Below are 17,143 nucleotides of genomic sequence, written 5' to 3'. Positions count from 1 at the left end.
TGGTGGAAGTGAAGATAAGTACATAGGTAGGTAGATGGATAGTTTAAGATCTAGAAATTTTGGAATTGGTGATTGACTGGCTCTGTGTAAGTATGTTTCTAGGATAACCTCCCAATTTTTTGCTTAGATTTATGGATAGTAGTTACCACTAAGTAGAATATATAGTCAGAAGAAGGGGAGAAAGAAGATGATAAGCTTTTTTTCAGGGCATGTTGCCTATGAAGCACTCAAATACAGTTGTGTGGTAGGCAGAAGTCTATAATAGATTTGACGGTCATTTAATTTATTTGTCAAGCCAAGACATTTTTGACAATGAAAAGGAATGTTGTTATTGATTACACTTGGACAGTAGTCATTCAAATACTGACCTGGGCAAACTGATGGCCGGTTGATTTAATGAAGGATGATATCCATTTTCTTATGTTCTTATGTAAGAATATGTGCACTGTAAGAGAAATAATGCCCTTTCTTACTATCTAAGATACAAGTACTTTGAAAACTTTTGTATATTGAAGAGCTTATTAAGTCTTTTTTTTAAAGAATATTTTGATGAAATGAAAGAATATGGCCCAATTCATATTCTGTGGTCAGCGTCAGAAGAGGATCTGGTTGATACTCTAAAGGATGTTGCCGGCTGCATTGACAGATGCTGTAAGGCCACTGAAAAGCGGATGTCTGGACTCTCAGAGGCCCTGCTTCCTGTTGTTCATGAGTACGTGCTTTATAGTGAAATGTTAATGGTAAGAACACCTAATTCGAATTTTACCTCCGTCCCTTAACCTGATTATAAGCTCTGTAAAGGCGACTACATTTCTTTTCTTTAAAACTACTATCTTTTTGTCCTAGCAGATTGTTTTGCATGTAGATGTTCAATAAATAATTTGTTCACTGTGTGCCTGAATAGATGAAGGAAAGAATCCTTTGTTAAAAAGCAGGAATACTCAATACTCAATAGCAACACCAACAATTTATCAGATTATACATAGACAGGAAGCATCCTCAATCAAAATTTACGTAGGGAATATGATTAGTTTTTCCAAACCTTTTGAAATTTTACTTTAAAATTTTTTAGTGCTTTGGGGATTTCTTTTCATGAAAGAACTGCTCTCCTGCTTCTAGGTACATTTGATTTAGCAATATATTTAGTACCATTATGTAGAAAGTACTTGAGTCGGATCTTGATGTTCTGCCTTCTGGTTGCTTTTAAAAGAAATCTTTCAAGTTAAAATGTTTTTCTTTCACTACTTGAAAAGGCTTTTATTCCTCTTGTATCAAAGTTTTGCATTTTACTTCCTCAGTTCAAGTTAAAGTTTCCAGATATTTGGAATTTAGCAATGCTATCTGCAAAGCTAATGTTTTTCATCCAGTATTTTTCTGTGCCTACAATACTTTGCACAAGCAAATTGGCACCCTCAGGTCTCTGGTGTTTTAGGATGGTGATGAGGGAAGGAGTCAGCTTGCATTCAGATATAGCTCTTTTTTTCTATTCTTTATAATTGGAACCATGGTCTCTTTGGACATGTACCCTTGATTTCTAGGAATTTCTTTCAATTTTTTTCTTTTTAAAAAACTTGTCCTTGTTTTGGTCTGAAAAGCTCACTTTGTCGTTCAGCATGAGATCTGCCTCTCTCGTCGATCATGTTTAGGTTTCCTTTGACAGAGTCATTAAATATTGCACGGACATTTCAGGCTTCGTCTGTGCTTAACTTTATTGGAGTCCTCCTGTAAACAAAGCTTCTTCCTTACCAAAGGCCTTCGATGTTTCACTGTTGATGATTCTCTTGCCTCTCTCTATCCATTTCCTTGGCTACATCCTTTGGTTTCACTTCATTATTGGTCACCCCCTTGTGTAAATCTTCAAGAAGATCTGATTTGTATGTTCTGCTCCATTAATTAGTGTTTTCTTTTATATTATATCAAGATGGAAATTATGTAATTGAAGTATTACATTGTTAAGGATATGGAAAAATTATAATAGAATTATTTTATAGGTCCTCATTTGATTGAATTAATTTTTAGACTCCCAGGGTATAATAAATAGTACTTGTATTGCATTTCTTGTCCTGTTTGATATTGGAACATTCTCTTCAATTTGAGCTAAAATAATGAAAAATAATCCTCCCATAAAAATGATTAATTTCATGTAATTTTCACCAGTTGTCCTCTGAAGCAACCTTTTACTTAAAATGTATTTGTGCATATGAAAACCAGTACTTCATCTTTTTTGAAACAGACTTTAAATAAATAGGACTGAGTTAGAGAGTGAGTCATTTGGGTCAAAGAAAGGAGGGCTTTCTTGACATTAATGGCAATTAAACATTGAGGTAAATATAAAGGAATTTATGAAATTAGTTGAGTTTTCTATGGACTTCTTTGCAACTAGGAAAAATGTTAGTTTCCTTTGATTTTTTTTTTTTTTTAAAGAGACGTGTGTTTAACAGGCTGTTTAACCTGTTTAACGTCTGTTTAACAGGCTCTGTTGCACAGGCTGGAGTGCAGAGGCATGATCATAGCTCACTACAGCCTGGAACTCCTGGGCTCAAGTCTAAGTTACATGTCTCGGAAGAAATGTGAATCACTTAAAGACATTGTAAAAATTCAACAAAAATGAAAGATGTAGATGAATTCTGCACTTCAATTTCTTCACATGGGTGCTTTAAGTTTAAAAACTCTGAAACATGAAATCAAGAAAAAAGATACAACTCCTATCAGTCAAAGAGGAGGCTATGATTTCTCATCAAAAGCTTGGCTAACTAATGAATATTTTATATTTTGAGCAAAAATACAATGCTTAGGATATGAATGCATAATTCAGTTTTCTGATTTCCCAGCATAATTTCCTGTTTGATTATCTATCCCTTTGGAGTCAGGTAAGAAGGTTGCCACAGAGTGTAGATATTTCCAGATTATGGTCCATGTGACATCCCACCTGCCACTAGTTTATGCTGTAGTATATATTTCCAGTGCTTCTACTATTTTTTGTTTGTTTTGCTCTTTACTATTTTTGAAGAATTGTACATGCCTAGAGTATTCCATCAAATGTAGTGCATATATACAATGCTTAAATGGGTAAAATGTGCATTAGGAAAACTAATTGAAACATTTATAGGAAAAAACCCTCTTATATACTTGCTTTCAATTTAGTTTCTAGAGATTAAAAAAATAAAAACTTTTAAAATGTATTATATCCCCAAATGACTGATGGCTTGAGGAAGAGATGCTGTTTGTTTTCTGAAATATATATTTTTGCTATAGGAAAGATTATTAAAACTAAGTACATCCTATTTTATCTGTGTGTTTTAATGTAAAGGGTGTTATGAAAAGAAGAGACCAAATACAAGCAGAACTGGATTCCAAAGTTGAAGCTTTGACCTATAAAAAGACAGATACTGATCTGGTAAGTTTTTAAGTTTCTTGATACAATCATATAGAATTCATTGTCTAAAATTTTTATTAGCAATGTCCTTACATAATTGTTTCTTACATGATTATTTCTAAGCATTCAGCAAATTATAGTAAAATTTCTTCCTAAAATCTATTATACATTGGATACCATGTGAGTCTACAAGCTTAACAGTGATGGTTTTCTGCCTTTCTGACTTATGTCTCATCTCATACTATTAGGAAAGTATAATTTTTTAAAAAGGAGATAATGTATTGGAAGAAAGTGTGAAAGGCAATGCTAGCATTATTCCAGGCTAGTAAGTACTCAGTAAATAAATCTACTTTTTTCTAGTTTTTTGAGATTTTTGTATAAAATACATTAATGTTCCTCTATACTTTTTTTCTGAGTATTGTTAAACTTTTTGTGAAAGTGAATATCTTTGTGTTTGCAAGTTTAATCTTTACCTTCAGATATTTTATTACGGAAATTTTCAAACAAAATGAGATCTAATAATATGAGCTCTCATATATTCATAACTGGGCTTCATTAATTCTCAACATTTTGCTCACCTTTTTTTATTGTCTCTCCTCATGTTTAAATTTTTACTGAAGTATTCTAAAGCAAATTCTAGATATAGATTATTTTACCCATGGTAGTTTTATATTTATATTTTAGTATCTTTGCATTTTCAGAGTAATACTGTCAGGTTGGAATAATTATTCTCATTTTAAAAGTGAGAAGACACTTGAAAGGTAGAGTAATTTGCCTAAGTTTCTATATAGGTCTTGAAATGCAGAATAGGATCGGAGGTGACGACGTCTCTTGTCTGCCTGAGACAGTGCTGCCTGTCAAAAAGCAGGTATAGAAGTGAGAAAAGTGGACTTTTAATCTAATGAACTTCTACTGTGTGCATTATGAAATATTTTTTAAATTTTCCTTTACATTTAAGGATTTAGGTTGTTATTGAATATAATGTTGAGTGCACTTACATCAGGTGAGTTGGGGAGTCCTTGAAACGTCCCTGTAAATCTATACTGTTGCAGCCTCCTCAGCCCTGACCTGGCCAAGGACTCTGCATCCCCCCTCCCTGCTTTAATAGTCTCCCTAACTTTAATCACTTCCTAACATACGACTTCCTAATTAGTTTTCTTTATATATTTTTCTCTCTCCCTCTCTATAACTGAAACACCTTAAGGGCCGATTTTTTTTTTTCTCATGTGTTCACTAGAGTGTTCCCAGACCCTTGTGCACTGCCTGGCACATCGTAGTCACTCAATAAATATGTAGTGAAGGAATGAGTGGAAACCATAGTGACTACTCTGATTTGTGCAAGCATATTGAAGGCTTGAAGCATGAAGTCTCTACAAAATCAGACTGTGGAATTATTTCATTATTTAATTAATATTGTGAAAACCAGTAAAAGATGAGTACAAATACTAAGAGGCTTTGTGTCTACGAAGTCTAACTTGCATGTCTGTATGCAACTTAGAATTATTATACTATGAATTATTCTCACGTTTCTTGACTATGTATATTAACTGAAATTCTATTCTCTCCAGTGGAATGTGAGTGGGGAGTGGTGGGCTGCTGTGGACAGAGTAGGAGAAAGGAATCTGTGAGAGAGAATAACAGAAAATGTAGAACTAGAGGAAATAGTGCTCAAAGGAAAAATCATCTTTATGATTTAGAGAGAACCCCAGATTAACCTTTTCCATTTAATAAGAAACAATAGACTCCTAACGCTCTCAATATATATAGTTAAGAAACATATATATACATATGTGTACATATATAATACATATATGTACATATATACATATATTTCTTAACTATATATATAGAGAGAGAGTTAAGAGTCAACTAGAATTGACTGAAAGGCTGTACATGTGTATAGAAATTGTAATTGCATCTTCTGAATTTTAGAATTTGTTTTTAGGTGTTAAGTAACTAAGGATATTGAAGTTAGTGGTTAGACAAAATTTTGCTCTTGATGAAATACTAGGAACAGTAGAATATTTTAAAGTTTCAGGAGAATAATAGCATGGCTGAAAAACCAAGCATATGTTAAGAATGGCCTATATTCATGTTTTAAAATGAAAGGAAGATTAGTTGGGATTGTTCCAACCACAAAAGCACAAGGAAGAAAATAGCTTGGGTCCAAATATGGCTGGGATTTCCCAACTCAGTTAAAAAAACACACACACACACATTTGTTTTTCCACTGGGCTTGCAAATATTTTGTCTTTTGCTGCATAAGAATAATTTTGATATTTTATTATAACTTAATCATCAGTATATATTTATGATTTCACTTGGGTGTGTATGTCATGTCTACTATAAAGTGTTTAATACCCATGTAGCTGCTACATTGTAAGACTGGAAAAATTTGAAACTTTAATTATCTGCATTATATTCTGTAAGATACTTTCAGTTGATTAAGTTTCAAAACAGACACATTTAACAGAGACATTGCAGGTATTTTTTTGTTTATCATCAAAACAAATTTTTCCTAAAATTTATGCAGACTGATTTAATGATTTGTGAATGGAACTGTTTATATTTTCAAATAATTAATTTGTTTATAGGCCTTCTCACTTTTAAAATCCCTATGTCTTATGATGGTATCTTTGGGAGGAACCTACCAGAGTTACTCTAAAAATGAACCGGCCTTGATTGGTCACAGAAAGACTGAAAGGAAGTTGCTTAGAAATATGCAGGATAGGGTCACCATGGCAACGTGCCCTTGTGAGGTCCTTCTAAGGAGCCGTCCTTTGCAGTCACCATGGCGACCCTGGCAGAGAACTGAATATAGCAATCTGCCTGGTTGTTTACCATGGCAACTCAGACAGGGCCATTTTGGAGACAACCCTGGGGCCATTTCTGTGGAGACATTGGGGCAGCCTTCAGAGACTCCATCGAAGTCACCTTTGGGTGGGATGCTATGTGCAAACCCAGCAAAGCAACTGATAATAAAAAGGTCAGTGAAATGAAGCTCTAGCAAGAAACGCAAAGGTTAGAGGAGTTATAGTTATTGGGTAGAAAGATTGCAGTTATATAACACTCCAGAGGACATTTGGCTGTATCAGGTGACCTTCGTGTGGGTTTTGTGGCATGCAAATACAAGGGTTCTGGTCTTTTTACCTTGCCTGTAATCCTGCATTTACTATAAATGAACAATAATGGCATTACAGTTACTTTTTCTTATCACACAGATATACCCACAAAAGGTATGTGTTTTTCTGCAAACTAAAATAATATCTGACAGAGAGTCCTTGATACATTACATGGTTAGTTGCAAAGTGGCTCCTTCTCAGAGTTTGTGGTTTGTAGTTCTTATCTCACAGCCATAAAATTATTCGCTTCAGGATTACTTAAGTCAGTAAAGACATTCGGAATATTCATTTGAAGGTCAGTTCAGCGGTTCATGTGAGTTTTGTTGTCTAAGTTTTGGAATTGGATAAATCAAAGATCAAATCGTAGCTCACCTGTTTATTAAATTTTGTGACCCAGGACAAGTTTTCTAACTTCTTTTAGCCTCATTTTATCATGTATAGGTTGAGGACATTATTTGTACCTTTCTAATAGGCTTGTTTAAGGATTAAATTATATAATGCAAATATATTGCTTGGAGCATAGTAAGTACTCAGTAGTTGTTAGCTGTTGTCATTTTGATGACAGTATAGAGGTAATATTTGAGATTGGTCCGTATAAAATGGCTATGGAGTTATTCATTGTAAAGCACAAGGAATATTTCAGGTAGAACGGATATTATGAAAAGCTTTAGAAGCTCAAAAAGCCTGCTAACTTGATTAAACCAGATTGGTTTGTGGAGGGGAGGGTACAGTGAGGAAGAGGGGATGTGACTTAAAGGTGGACTATAGTCAGGTAGAAAGGAGGCCTTATCTGTCAGGTTGAGAAATATGTACTTTATCCTTTGCTCAGTATGGATCCAGTAGGAACCTGAATTGAAGAGGTGGCAGTGGAGTTGCAGAGACGAGTTAATATGAGAAAGAGGTAGGCAGAGGATAGAAGCCACATCACTTAAATAATGAAGGGCAGCCAATGTTTCAAGTTATTAATAACTAACATTTCTAACTTGCAGCAGGGCAGATCGTGGCTCTCTACACTGAGCTACAGAATAAAAAGTGAAGAAGAAATTTGGAGATGTGCAACTTTACATATTTATAAGATGATATTTAAGGTAGAGGTATTCAACAAAAACTTTTCAGCAAAGTTAATTATTTACCATATGAATGTCACTGTTCCCAGCACTGGGGATAGAAACCAGGTCCTCATGAGGCTTATGTTCTAGTGGGTCAAAAAAAAAGAGTAAATAATTAAAATTTATAATATATTGTCATATAGTGATAAGTGTGGAGGAGACAGAGTGTTGAGGAGCAGTGCAATTTAGAATTAGGTGTCAGTAAAATAGTCACCAAGGAGGTAATGTGTGAGTAATATGTATACCTGGGGGAAGAGCCTTTCAGGCAGAGGGGACAGTACATGCACAATGAAAGTGTGCTTGTACATTCCAGAAAAAGCAAGAAGGCCAGTGTTGCAGAAATGGAGTGAGCAAGTAGAAGAGTTGTGGGAAATGAAGTCAGAGAAGAAACCAGGGGTTAGACCATATAGAGCTTTATAAGGTTTATATATCTCAGTGAGATAGGAAAATAGTTGAACAAAGGAGTAGCATAATCATATTTAACTTATAAGATGATTGTTGTGCTTGGAGAAAGCACAAGATGATGTACATGTGGTATGTGCATGGGATGGAGGAAAGCCAGAGCTGGAGAGTAGCTCTTAAAATATTCCCAGTGAGACATAATAGCTTGGACCAGAGCAGAAGTGATGTTAAAGGGTCAGAAGCTGAGTATATTTCATAGGAAGAGCTGTTTGCTATTTGGTGGGCTGTGGATTGTGAGCCAATAAGGAGAGGCAAGGATGAATCTGAGGTTTTAGACGGAGCAACTGGAAGGTAATAGTTGGCATTAATTGAGATGAGGAGACTTTGGAAACAACAGGTTTAATGGGAAAGATAAGTTTCTCAGATTTGGAAAGGTAAAGTTGATTTGCCTGTTAGTCACCCAGTGGAGCTATTGGGTACGGAGTTACATGTAAAAATTCATAGGTTCAGCTGAAGATATATATTTGGAAGTTATTAGCAAATAGATGGTATTAAAGCTATGAGATTTGTCAAGGTCTTTGAAGTGTGAGAAAAGAGAGAAGAAAGAAGTCCAGTCAGAGCCTTGGCATATTTCAACATTAAGAGATTAATGTTAATGGAAGAATCAGAAGTTTTGGCTGATGAGGAGAAGGAAAAGAATTTGATGTAGCTTTGTCTGGTGATAGATCATTGCACCAGTAAGATTAACTAAACAGATCTGATTAGGGTCATCCAACTTTTTAAACAGTTTCTCCAATTGTGAGGCATTTCAAAAAACAATTTTATATATGATTACAATATTTCAAGAGTAACTGAGTTGCATTATGTGCTCCAATAAAGAAGATATTCAATGTAATAGTGTCCTGTGAAAGTCATAATTTTTGACGGGGATGATAAAGGTATAATAATGACTGAGGTTATGAGGAAACTCAGATGTTTGGAGAAACTTGTGGGTTTTGCCATTTTGTTATAAGTTTTCAGAGTCAGAGCTTCTGTTTGAAAATGCTTATTCACTTCACTGCTTAACTGTAAAATAAATAAGGTTCATCTGTGCTGCTAAATAATACTGCATATCTATTTTATTTTTATTTCTGAATGGATGATTTATAGTTTTTCACTCAAAGCAGCATTCAAATATAAATGAATATGAATACATTTGACATTTAGCAATATGTGCATAGAATTGGAAAGTTGGATCTAGATATAATGCCATAGCTGTTTAGCAGTATATTTATGTGAGCAAAGAAATGCATTTTCATAAGATCATCATAGTCTGGAATTTTGCACAGCCACATTCAGTAGATACAAACATATACCAGATTATTCAAGCTGGTCCTTATTCAGTATGACATGCTATTTTTGGCTGGTGTTTTACTCTCATCCTTAAATAGAGGTTATTAATTTTCAGATCATCTTGGTAGTGTACTAAATGCTGCACAGAGCAAGATTGCCTTCTCTCTAATTCTAGGAAGCTTTAAAGAAATAAGTTTGGCATAGCAAGCCTTTTTTGTGATCGGGGTGAAGGTTGCTTCTTCCTTTTCTTAAGTATTTTCTGGCTCACTTCTCTCCTGAACTTTTTACAAATTATTCCTTTCTATATGCCTCATTTCCTAACATAATCTATTTTCTACTCTGCTTCTTTCTGTCTGTTTGCAGTTATGTGTCTGTCTTTCACACACAGATACACATCCATCCACACATGTATACACAGCAGTAAAGAACATGACAATGTCCAGTGGGATGAGAAGAGGCTTTTTTTCTTGCGTATTTCCTTTTATCAGTTTATCCTAAAAGGCACCTGGCTGACATTTCCTCAAAACTTGTTGGTCAGAATTGTGAAAACTCAGGATCAAACCAGTCACATGGAGTGCTAATGTGGCCATCAGAGTTTACTTATCAGCTATAAGACACACCCTGTGACAGATACCTGAAAAAAACGTTGGCCTTTCCAGAAAGTAATGTGGAGAGTAGAGGATGGATTCTGGGTAGAATACTAATAAATACTGGCCACAGACAGTGCAGCAGGGTAGTGGGTTTGTACACACACAGCTGGCTGGGAATTTGGAATGGTGCTTGAGTGATGCCGTAATCAAGAAGGCGCTCAGCAGCCAGCTTCTCCCAGAAGAAATCACAAAGGAGTGCCTAGAATTCCTCTCCCTCTGTGTCTTCTCAGGCAGCCCTCTCATTCAGGACTTCATTGGCTTGAGTGGTAGGTACATAAGCAAAACTGTGTTCTCCTAAAGTTGTAAAGGATAGTAATGAATATTTGATTAAATTGCAAAAATTACCATATCTGCCTTATGAATAAGAGTCTGTTGAGCCTGAGATCTCTGGTTGGAATTTTACTATATTGAATTTTTCTCTCTGTCATTTATTTTTGTGCCCCTGGCACTTCACAATAGAGCAGTCTCTATAAAGTATTTAATATAAGGTCTTAATCCCAGTTGCAGAGTTGTGTATAATTTAAAGCACAGCATTTTGTGGCAGAGGTCACTTACTGCCTTTGTAGTTCTGGGCCAATTTACTTAACATTCTCCATACTTTAGTTTCCTCAACTATGAGAGATGTGGGTAATACCTTCCGTAAAGTGTTGTTAAATGAGCCTATTGAAACCTTAGCCCAGTGCCTAACCAGGATTAGATTGTAAATATTTCTATAAACAATGTTAAAGCAACTTTCTTTGACGTATATATTAGTTTCATTCTTCTAGATCAAAGATTGGAAAGTGTTAACTGCAGTCCTGCTTGTGAGACCTCCACAGTGTTAAAATAAGAAAAAAGAAAAAGCGAGGCAGCAATTAGCTTTAGCTGTGTAGTGACCACCCCCACTTGCCCTACCCGGTTGCTCTAGGCAGTTGCATAGATACTTTAAATTGTATATGAATTCATACAGACTATTCAGAGGTTGCGCTTTGGACTCCTATGGAATTATTTTAACTCAACTCACTCGATGTTGTACCACTGATGTATCAGAAGGACATTTTAAGGAGAACCATAAATCTATTTATGATAAACATCAACAGCACTGACTATTTTATATTTTTCTTTTATAAGACTGCATGAGATAGCTTTCGTTTATAGCACCAGCAATACGGTTGCATTTCTCCTGAGTAGCTAGTGTGTTTTCAGCTTATACACATCTTGGGTTTTATACCTGATCTTATCCCATTTATCTCACTTTTTACATTAGTTACTAAACTATTGAGAGCCCCAATTCTGATCCACTTGTGTCTGTCAAGTGTGTCTTGTGTGTGTCAAACTCTCACCCTTAACTTTACCTTGTTTTTTCCTTACTCTCACTTTCTCATTGCACCAATGTCTTTACTTTCTGTCTTTAAACTTGTAGAGTACAATTGTGGAAGCTCTCTTATATGGAATATGGAATCTAATAAGGAATAAATTAGAAACAAATTAATAAGAACTAGAGGTAAAGTGTTCCAAATCATTTTAAAGACCACACATTTCTTACACATATTTTGACCACCCTGCCCAAGTGTGTTTTTAGTCATTTCTTTTGAAATTCATCAACAGAAGCATGTCTGTCATGAACACAAACCTGAACACTGAATGACTCATGTAACCGTTACCCAGAAAACTTGTCAAGAGATATTAGAGGGTGAGGTGAAAAATACTGTACTATTTTCAAAATTTCACCAGTGAAATTTGCTTAGGGAAGTAACTGCATATTAAGGGTTGCTAATTTGAAAGTAGAACATATAAATGTACAGTCTTGATGAATAGGCCTGTGTATGTTTGTGGTGGGTGAGGGTGAAAGGGGAGAAGAAGGAAGAAGACAAAGACTGGAGAAAGAGAGGCAGTGTAACAGTGTTGCAGATAATTTCTAAAGAAAGACTAAGCTCTGTGTCTTTCTCTAGGAAGATTTTTTTTTTCTGTTGCCTTAACTGCAACAGAAAAAGTAACAGATGGACAAGTAAAAGGGGTAGTTTAAAATTCCAGTCATTTCTTCTCAGGGTTTTAAGAAATTCTACTTACGGTGTCCTTTGGATTTGTGGTGTGTTTTATGGGGTTTACCTGCCATAGATAGAAAGTTTAAATAGCTTTCCTATATAGAAACTCAAAACAGATTCAATTTCTTCTTAATTTAGACTTTTTGTTAATAAGAAATATGTCCTAGGGATCTGTCTTATATATCTCTTTCACTCCTGGCCCTGCCTGGGCACGTAATAAATATTTCATAATGCTTGGAGCAGTAACCCACTGGGAATTAGAAGCCAGGAGAGGGCTTTGATTCACTTTTATTTAACTTGTGTCCTTAATCAGACATTAATTATTCTTTATCCATTGACATGCAGAAATTGTGCTTAAAGAATTTTTTTTGAAGATGAATTAGTGTTTATAAATCTAGGACTTGTGTTAGTAAAAATTTTAAGTTATAGTATGAATATGTAAAGTATTAGATAATACATCATGGTTTTATAAAACATTTAAAGTATAAATAATAATAATTGTTATTACAATTGTAATAATAATAATAATGTAAAAATAATAATTGTAATAACAATTATTATTATTATTTTGAGACAGAATTTAGCTCTGTCATCCAGGCTGGAGGGCAGTGGTGTGATCTTGGCTCACTGCAACCTCCGTCTCCCTAGTTCAAGCGATTCTCCTGCCTCAGCCTCCCAAGTAGTGGGGATTAGAGGCTTGTGCCACCAGGCCCAGCTGATTTTTGTATTTTTAGTAGAGACAGGGTTTTGCCATGTTGGCCAGGTGGAATCTCAAACTCCTGACCTCAAGTGATCCGCCTGCCTTGACCTCCCAAAGTGCTGGGATTACAGGCCTAGCCTAAAGTATAAATAATTTAGTACTGAAAATCAAAAATTGTATTTCCACAAAATAGAGAACCAGTAGTTTTCCTCTAGCCCATTTGAATATCATTAAATTAAATTCATTTTGATTTATTACAGGCATAGCTTGGAGATACTGTGTTCAGTTTCAGACTGCCACAATAAAGCAAGACACAAGAAATTTTTGGTTTCCCAGTGGATATAAAAGTTATGTTTGCACTATACTCTAGTCTATTAAATGTGGAATAGCATTATGTGTAAAAAATGTGCATAACTTACTTAAAAATATGTCATTGTTAAAAATGCTAATGGTCATATGAGCCTTCAGAGAGCTGTAATCTTTTTGCTGGTGAAGCATCTTGCCTCTATGTTGATGGCTGCTGACTGATCACGTGGTGGTGGATGAAGATTCGGGTGGCTATGGCAATTTCTTAAAATATGAGAACAAGGAAGTTTGCTGCATAGATCGATTTTCCTTTCACAGTGAATTCCCCGTAGCATGTGATGTTGTTTGATATCATTTTACCCACAGTAGGACTGTTTTTGAAATTGGAGCCAATCCTTTCAAAACTTGCCACTGCTGTATCAAAGTTTACATAATATTCTGAATTCTTTATTGTCATCTTAAGAATACTCACAGCATCTTCACCAGGAGTAGATCCTGCCTCAAGAAATCACTTCCTTTGCTCATCCATAAGAAGCAACTTCTCGTCTGTTCGAATTCTATCATGAAATTGTAGCAATTCAGTCATCTCTTCTGGCTCTACTTCTAATTACAGTTCTCTACTATTTCTGCCACACCTGTAGTTACTTCCTCCACTGAAGTCTTGAACCCTTTGCTGAAAGTCATCTATAAGAGTTAGAATCAACTTCTTCCAAATTCCTATGTTAATATTTTGATCTGTTCCCATGAATCACAAATATTATTCATGGAATCTAGAATGGTGTATTCTTTCCAGAAGATTTTCAGTTTACTCAGTTCCATCAGCGGAATCACTATCTATGGCAGCTACAGCCTTACAAAATGTATTTCTTAAATAATAAGACTCTAAAGTCCAAATGACTCATTGACCCATGGACTATGGAAGTTAACATTAGCTGGCATGAAGGCAGTGATAATTCCTTTTTACATTTCCATCAGAGTTCTTCAGTGACCAAGTACATTGACAATAAACAGTAATATTTTGAAAGGAATCTTTTTTCCTGAGCAGTAGATCTCAAGAGTGGGCTTAAAATATTCAGTAAACCATACTATTAACAGATAACACTATCATCCAGGCTTTGTTATTTCAGGTATAGAGCACAGGCAGAGTAGATTTAGAGTAATTATTAAGGGCCCTAGGATTATCAGAATGGTAAATGGGCATTGGCTTCAACTTAAAATCACCAACTACATTAGCTCCTAACGAGAGTCAGGCTGTCCTTTGAAGCTAGGTATTGACTTTTCCTCTCTCGCTATGAAAGTCTTAGGTAGCATCTTTTTCCAATATAAAACTTTTGTTGGCTGGGCACAGTGGCTCACACCTGTAATCCTAGCACTTTGGGAGGCCCGAGGCGGGCGCATCACTTGAGGTTGGGAGTTCGAGACTAGCCTGACCAACATGGAGAAACCCCATCTCTACTACAAATACAAAATTAGCCAGACATAGTGGTGCATGCCTGTAATGCCAGCTACCCGGGAGGCTAAGGCAGGAGAATTGCTTAAACCTAGGAGGTGGAGGTTGCAGTGAGCTGAGATAGTGCCATTGCACTCCAGTCTGGGCAACAAGAGCGAAAGTCTGTCTCAGGGGAAAAAAAAAAAAAACTTGTCTACGTTGAAACTCTGTTGTTTATAATGTAGCCATCCTTGTCAATGATCATAGTTAGGTCTTCTGGATAACTTGTTATAACTTCTACATCAGCAGTTGTTGCTTCAGCTTGCATTTTTATGTTTATGGAGACAGCTTCTTTCCTTAAACCTTAAACCTAGTGAACCAACGTCTGCTAGCTTCAAACATTTTCTCTCCAGCTTCCTCACCTCTTCCAGCCTTCATAAAATTGAAGAGTTAGGGCATTGCTCTGGATTAGGCTTTGGCTTAAGGGAATGCTATGGCTGGTTTGATCTTCTATTCAGACCACTAAAACCTTCTCCATATCAGAAATAAGGCTTTTTTTTTTTCTTTCTTATAATTCATATATTTACTGGAATAGCATTTTTAATTTCTTCCAAGAACTTTTTCTTTGCATTCAGAATTTGTCTGTTCTGTGCAAGAGGCCTAGCTTGCAGCCAATCTCAGCTTTCGAAATGCCTTCCTCACTCAGTTTAATCATTTCTAGCTTTTGATTTAAAGTAAGAGACGCTCAATTCTTTCTTTCACTTAAACACATAAAAGCCATTGTAGGTTTATTAATTGGCCATATTTCAATATTATTGTCTCTCAGGGAATAGGAAGGAGAAGAACAGAGACAGGAGAATGGTCAGTAGTACAGTCAGAACATACACATTTATGGATTAGATTCACTACTTTATATGGACACATTTCCCCCCCTTCCAAATTACAGTGGTAACATCAAAGACTACTTACCACAGATCACCATCGCAGATATGATAATAATGAAAAAGTTTGAAGTATTGTAAGAATTACCAAAATGTGACACACACACATGAAGTAAGCACATGTTGTTGGAAAAATGATGCTGGTAGGCTTAAGCTTCAATTTGTTTAAAAAAAAAAAAAGGAATATCTGCAAAGCACGGTAAAGTACAGTACAATAAAATGAAGTATAGTTGTATAATTAGTAGACTTCAGAGAGTAAGCATTTTCTCTCTGGTGAAGCTTAGTCAATAGTCAATTTGAGGGGGGGTGGTGTCAATGCCCCAATCACATGGCCATTCAACTTTCAGAGAATTTTTAGGCCCAAACTAGTGCTTTCATTTTATAATCATATTTAACATCTATTTAGTACATGTTGTATGTCAGGCACTATGCTAAGCATTCGCATTTATCAGCCAATGTCTAATCCTATGAGATACGTAGTAATTTGTTCCCATTTTTGTAAATGGGAAAATCGAGTCCTAGAGAGTCAATCAGCAAATAGTTCTTAGCTCCTTCAATGTCCAGGCCCTAGGTGGAGGAGATACTGCGGTGAAGAAGACTGACAAAGTCCCTCTCCCTAGGAGCTTATTCTCTAGTGGAAGGAGACTGAAAATAAATAAAAATAATTAAATGAATATGATAATTTTAGACCGTGATTAGTGCTATAAAGAATATAAAACAGGGTAATATGATCAAGAATACCAGGAGGGGAAGTGTCTAGAGTGATCAGAAAGGCCTTTCTGAGGAGATGACCTTGAGAAGAGAGCTGAATCATTATAAGGGGCCATTGATCCAAATTCTGGAGCACCAGTGTTGGAAGACGGAGGAAAAGCCATGATCCTCTGAAATGAGAATGAATTCACATGTTCCAGGAGCCTTGTTAGGTTGTAAGTAGCCGGAATATGAAGGACAGAGGGGCAGCACTATAGCATGAGGACTGAAAACTAGCAGACGAAGAACGTGTAGGCCTTGAGTTTTCTTCTGGTTTCAGTGGAGAGCCCCTGAAGGGTTTCAAGTAGGGAAGAGTTGTGATTCGAAGTGTTAACATTTTTAAATTTGTTTCAAAGGGACAAACTTACAGAAAAGTTGCAAGTACTTCAAAGACCTACATTTCTTTTGAACCATTGGAGAATAAATCGTAAATGTAATAACACTTGAATACTGTGTTTCTTACAAACAAGAATGTTTTCCTAGATAACTATAGTACAACCATCAATATCAATAAATTATTGATACATTTCTATTATCACATGCTCAGACCCATTCAGGTTTCACCAGTGTTCTCTAATGTTTTTTGACAGTATTTAGTTAGATATCTCCTTCAGTCTGGAAAAGTTCTTTCATCTTCCCTTGACTTTCATGATCATTCTACATTTGCAGATTATTTTGTAGAATGCCTCCTATTTTAACTTGTTTCATATTTCCTTATGCTTAGATTTATATTATCAATCTTTGAAAGAAATATCACTTAAGCATTACTGTGATCCTTTCATTGATTCCTTTTAGGTAGTACATGATACTTATTTGTCCCATTAATGATGCTGTGCTCTTTGATCACTAAGGCAATGTCCGTCCAGCTTCTTCCCTGTAAAATCACTCTTTTTCCAATGTAATTAATAAGTGTTTTGTGGGGAGCGTCTTTGAGACTGATAATCCCATGCCTTATCCTACTTTAACTTTCAATTTATTCATGTATGAATTTGTTTTTTATTT

At 35.6% G+C, this 17,143-nt stretch overlaps 1 protein-coding gene across 4 annotated transcripts in view; it reads left to right on the top strand.

The window, feature by feature from the left end:
* The window catches only part of SNX7 (sorting nexin 7), a 115,166-nt gene that overhangs the window by 39,640 nt on the left and 58,383 nt on the right, over positions 1-17,143 (top strand). For all 4 annotated transcript variants that reach the window (XM_065549249.2, XM_005542626.4, XM_065549239.1 and 1 more), the window contains 2 exons: positions 541-740; positions 3,311-3,397. In XM_065549249.2, coding sequence (XP_065405321.1) covers positions 541-740; positions 3,311-3,397 — 287 coding nt within the window. The remainder of the gene's footprint in view (positions 1-540; positions 741-3,310; positions 3,398-17,143) is intronic.

Source organism: Macaca fascicularis, chromosome 1 (genome assembly GCF_037993035.2).
Source record: "Macaca fascicularis isolate 582-1 chromosome 1, T2T-MFA8v1.1".
Taxonomy (NCBI): Eukaryota; Metazoa; Chordata; class Mammalia; order Primates; family Cercopithecidae; genus Macaca; species Macaca fascicularis.
The sequence above is the reverse complement of the archived record's forward strand: the minus strand, read 5'-3'. Positions and strand labels throughout refer to the sequence as shown.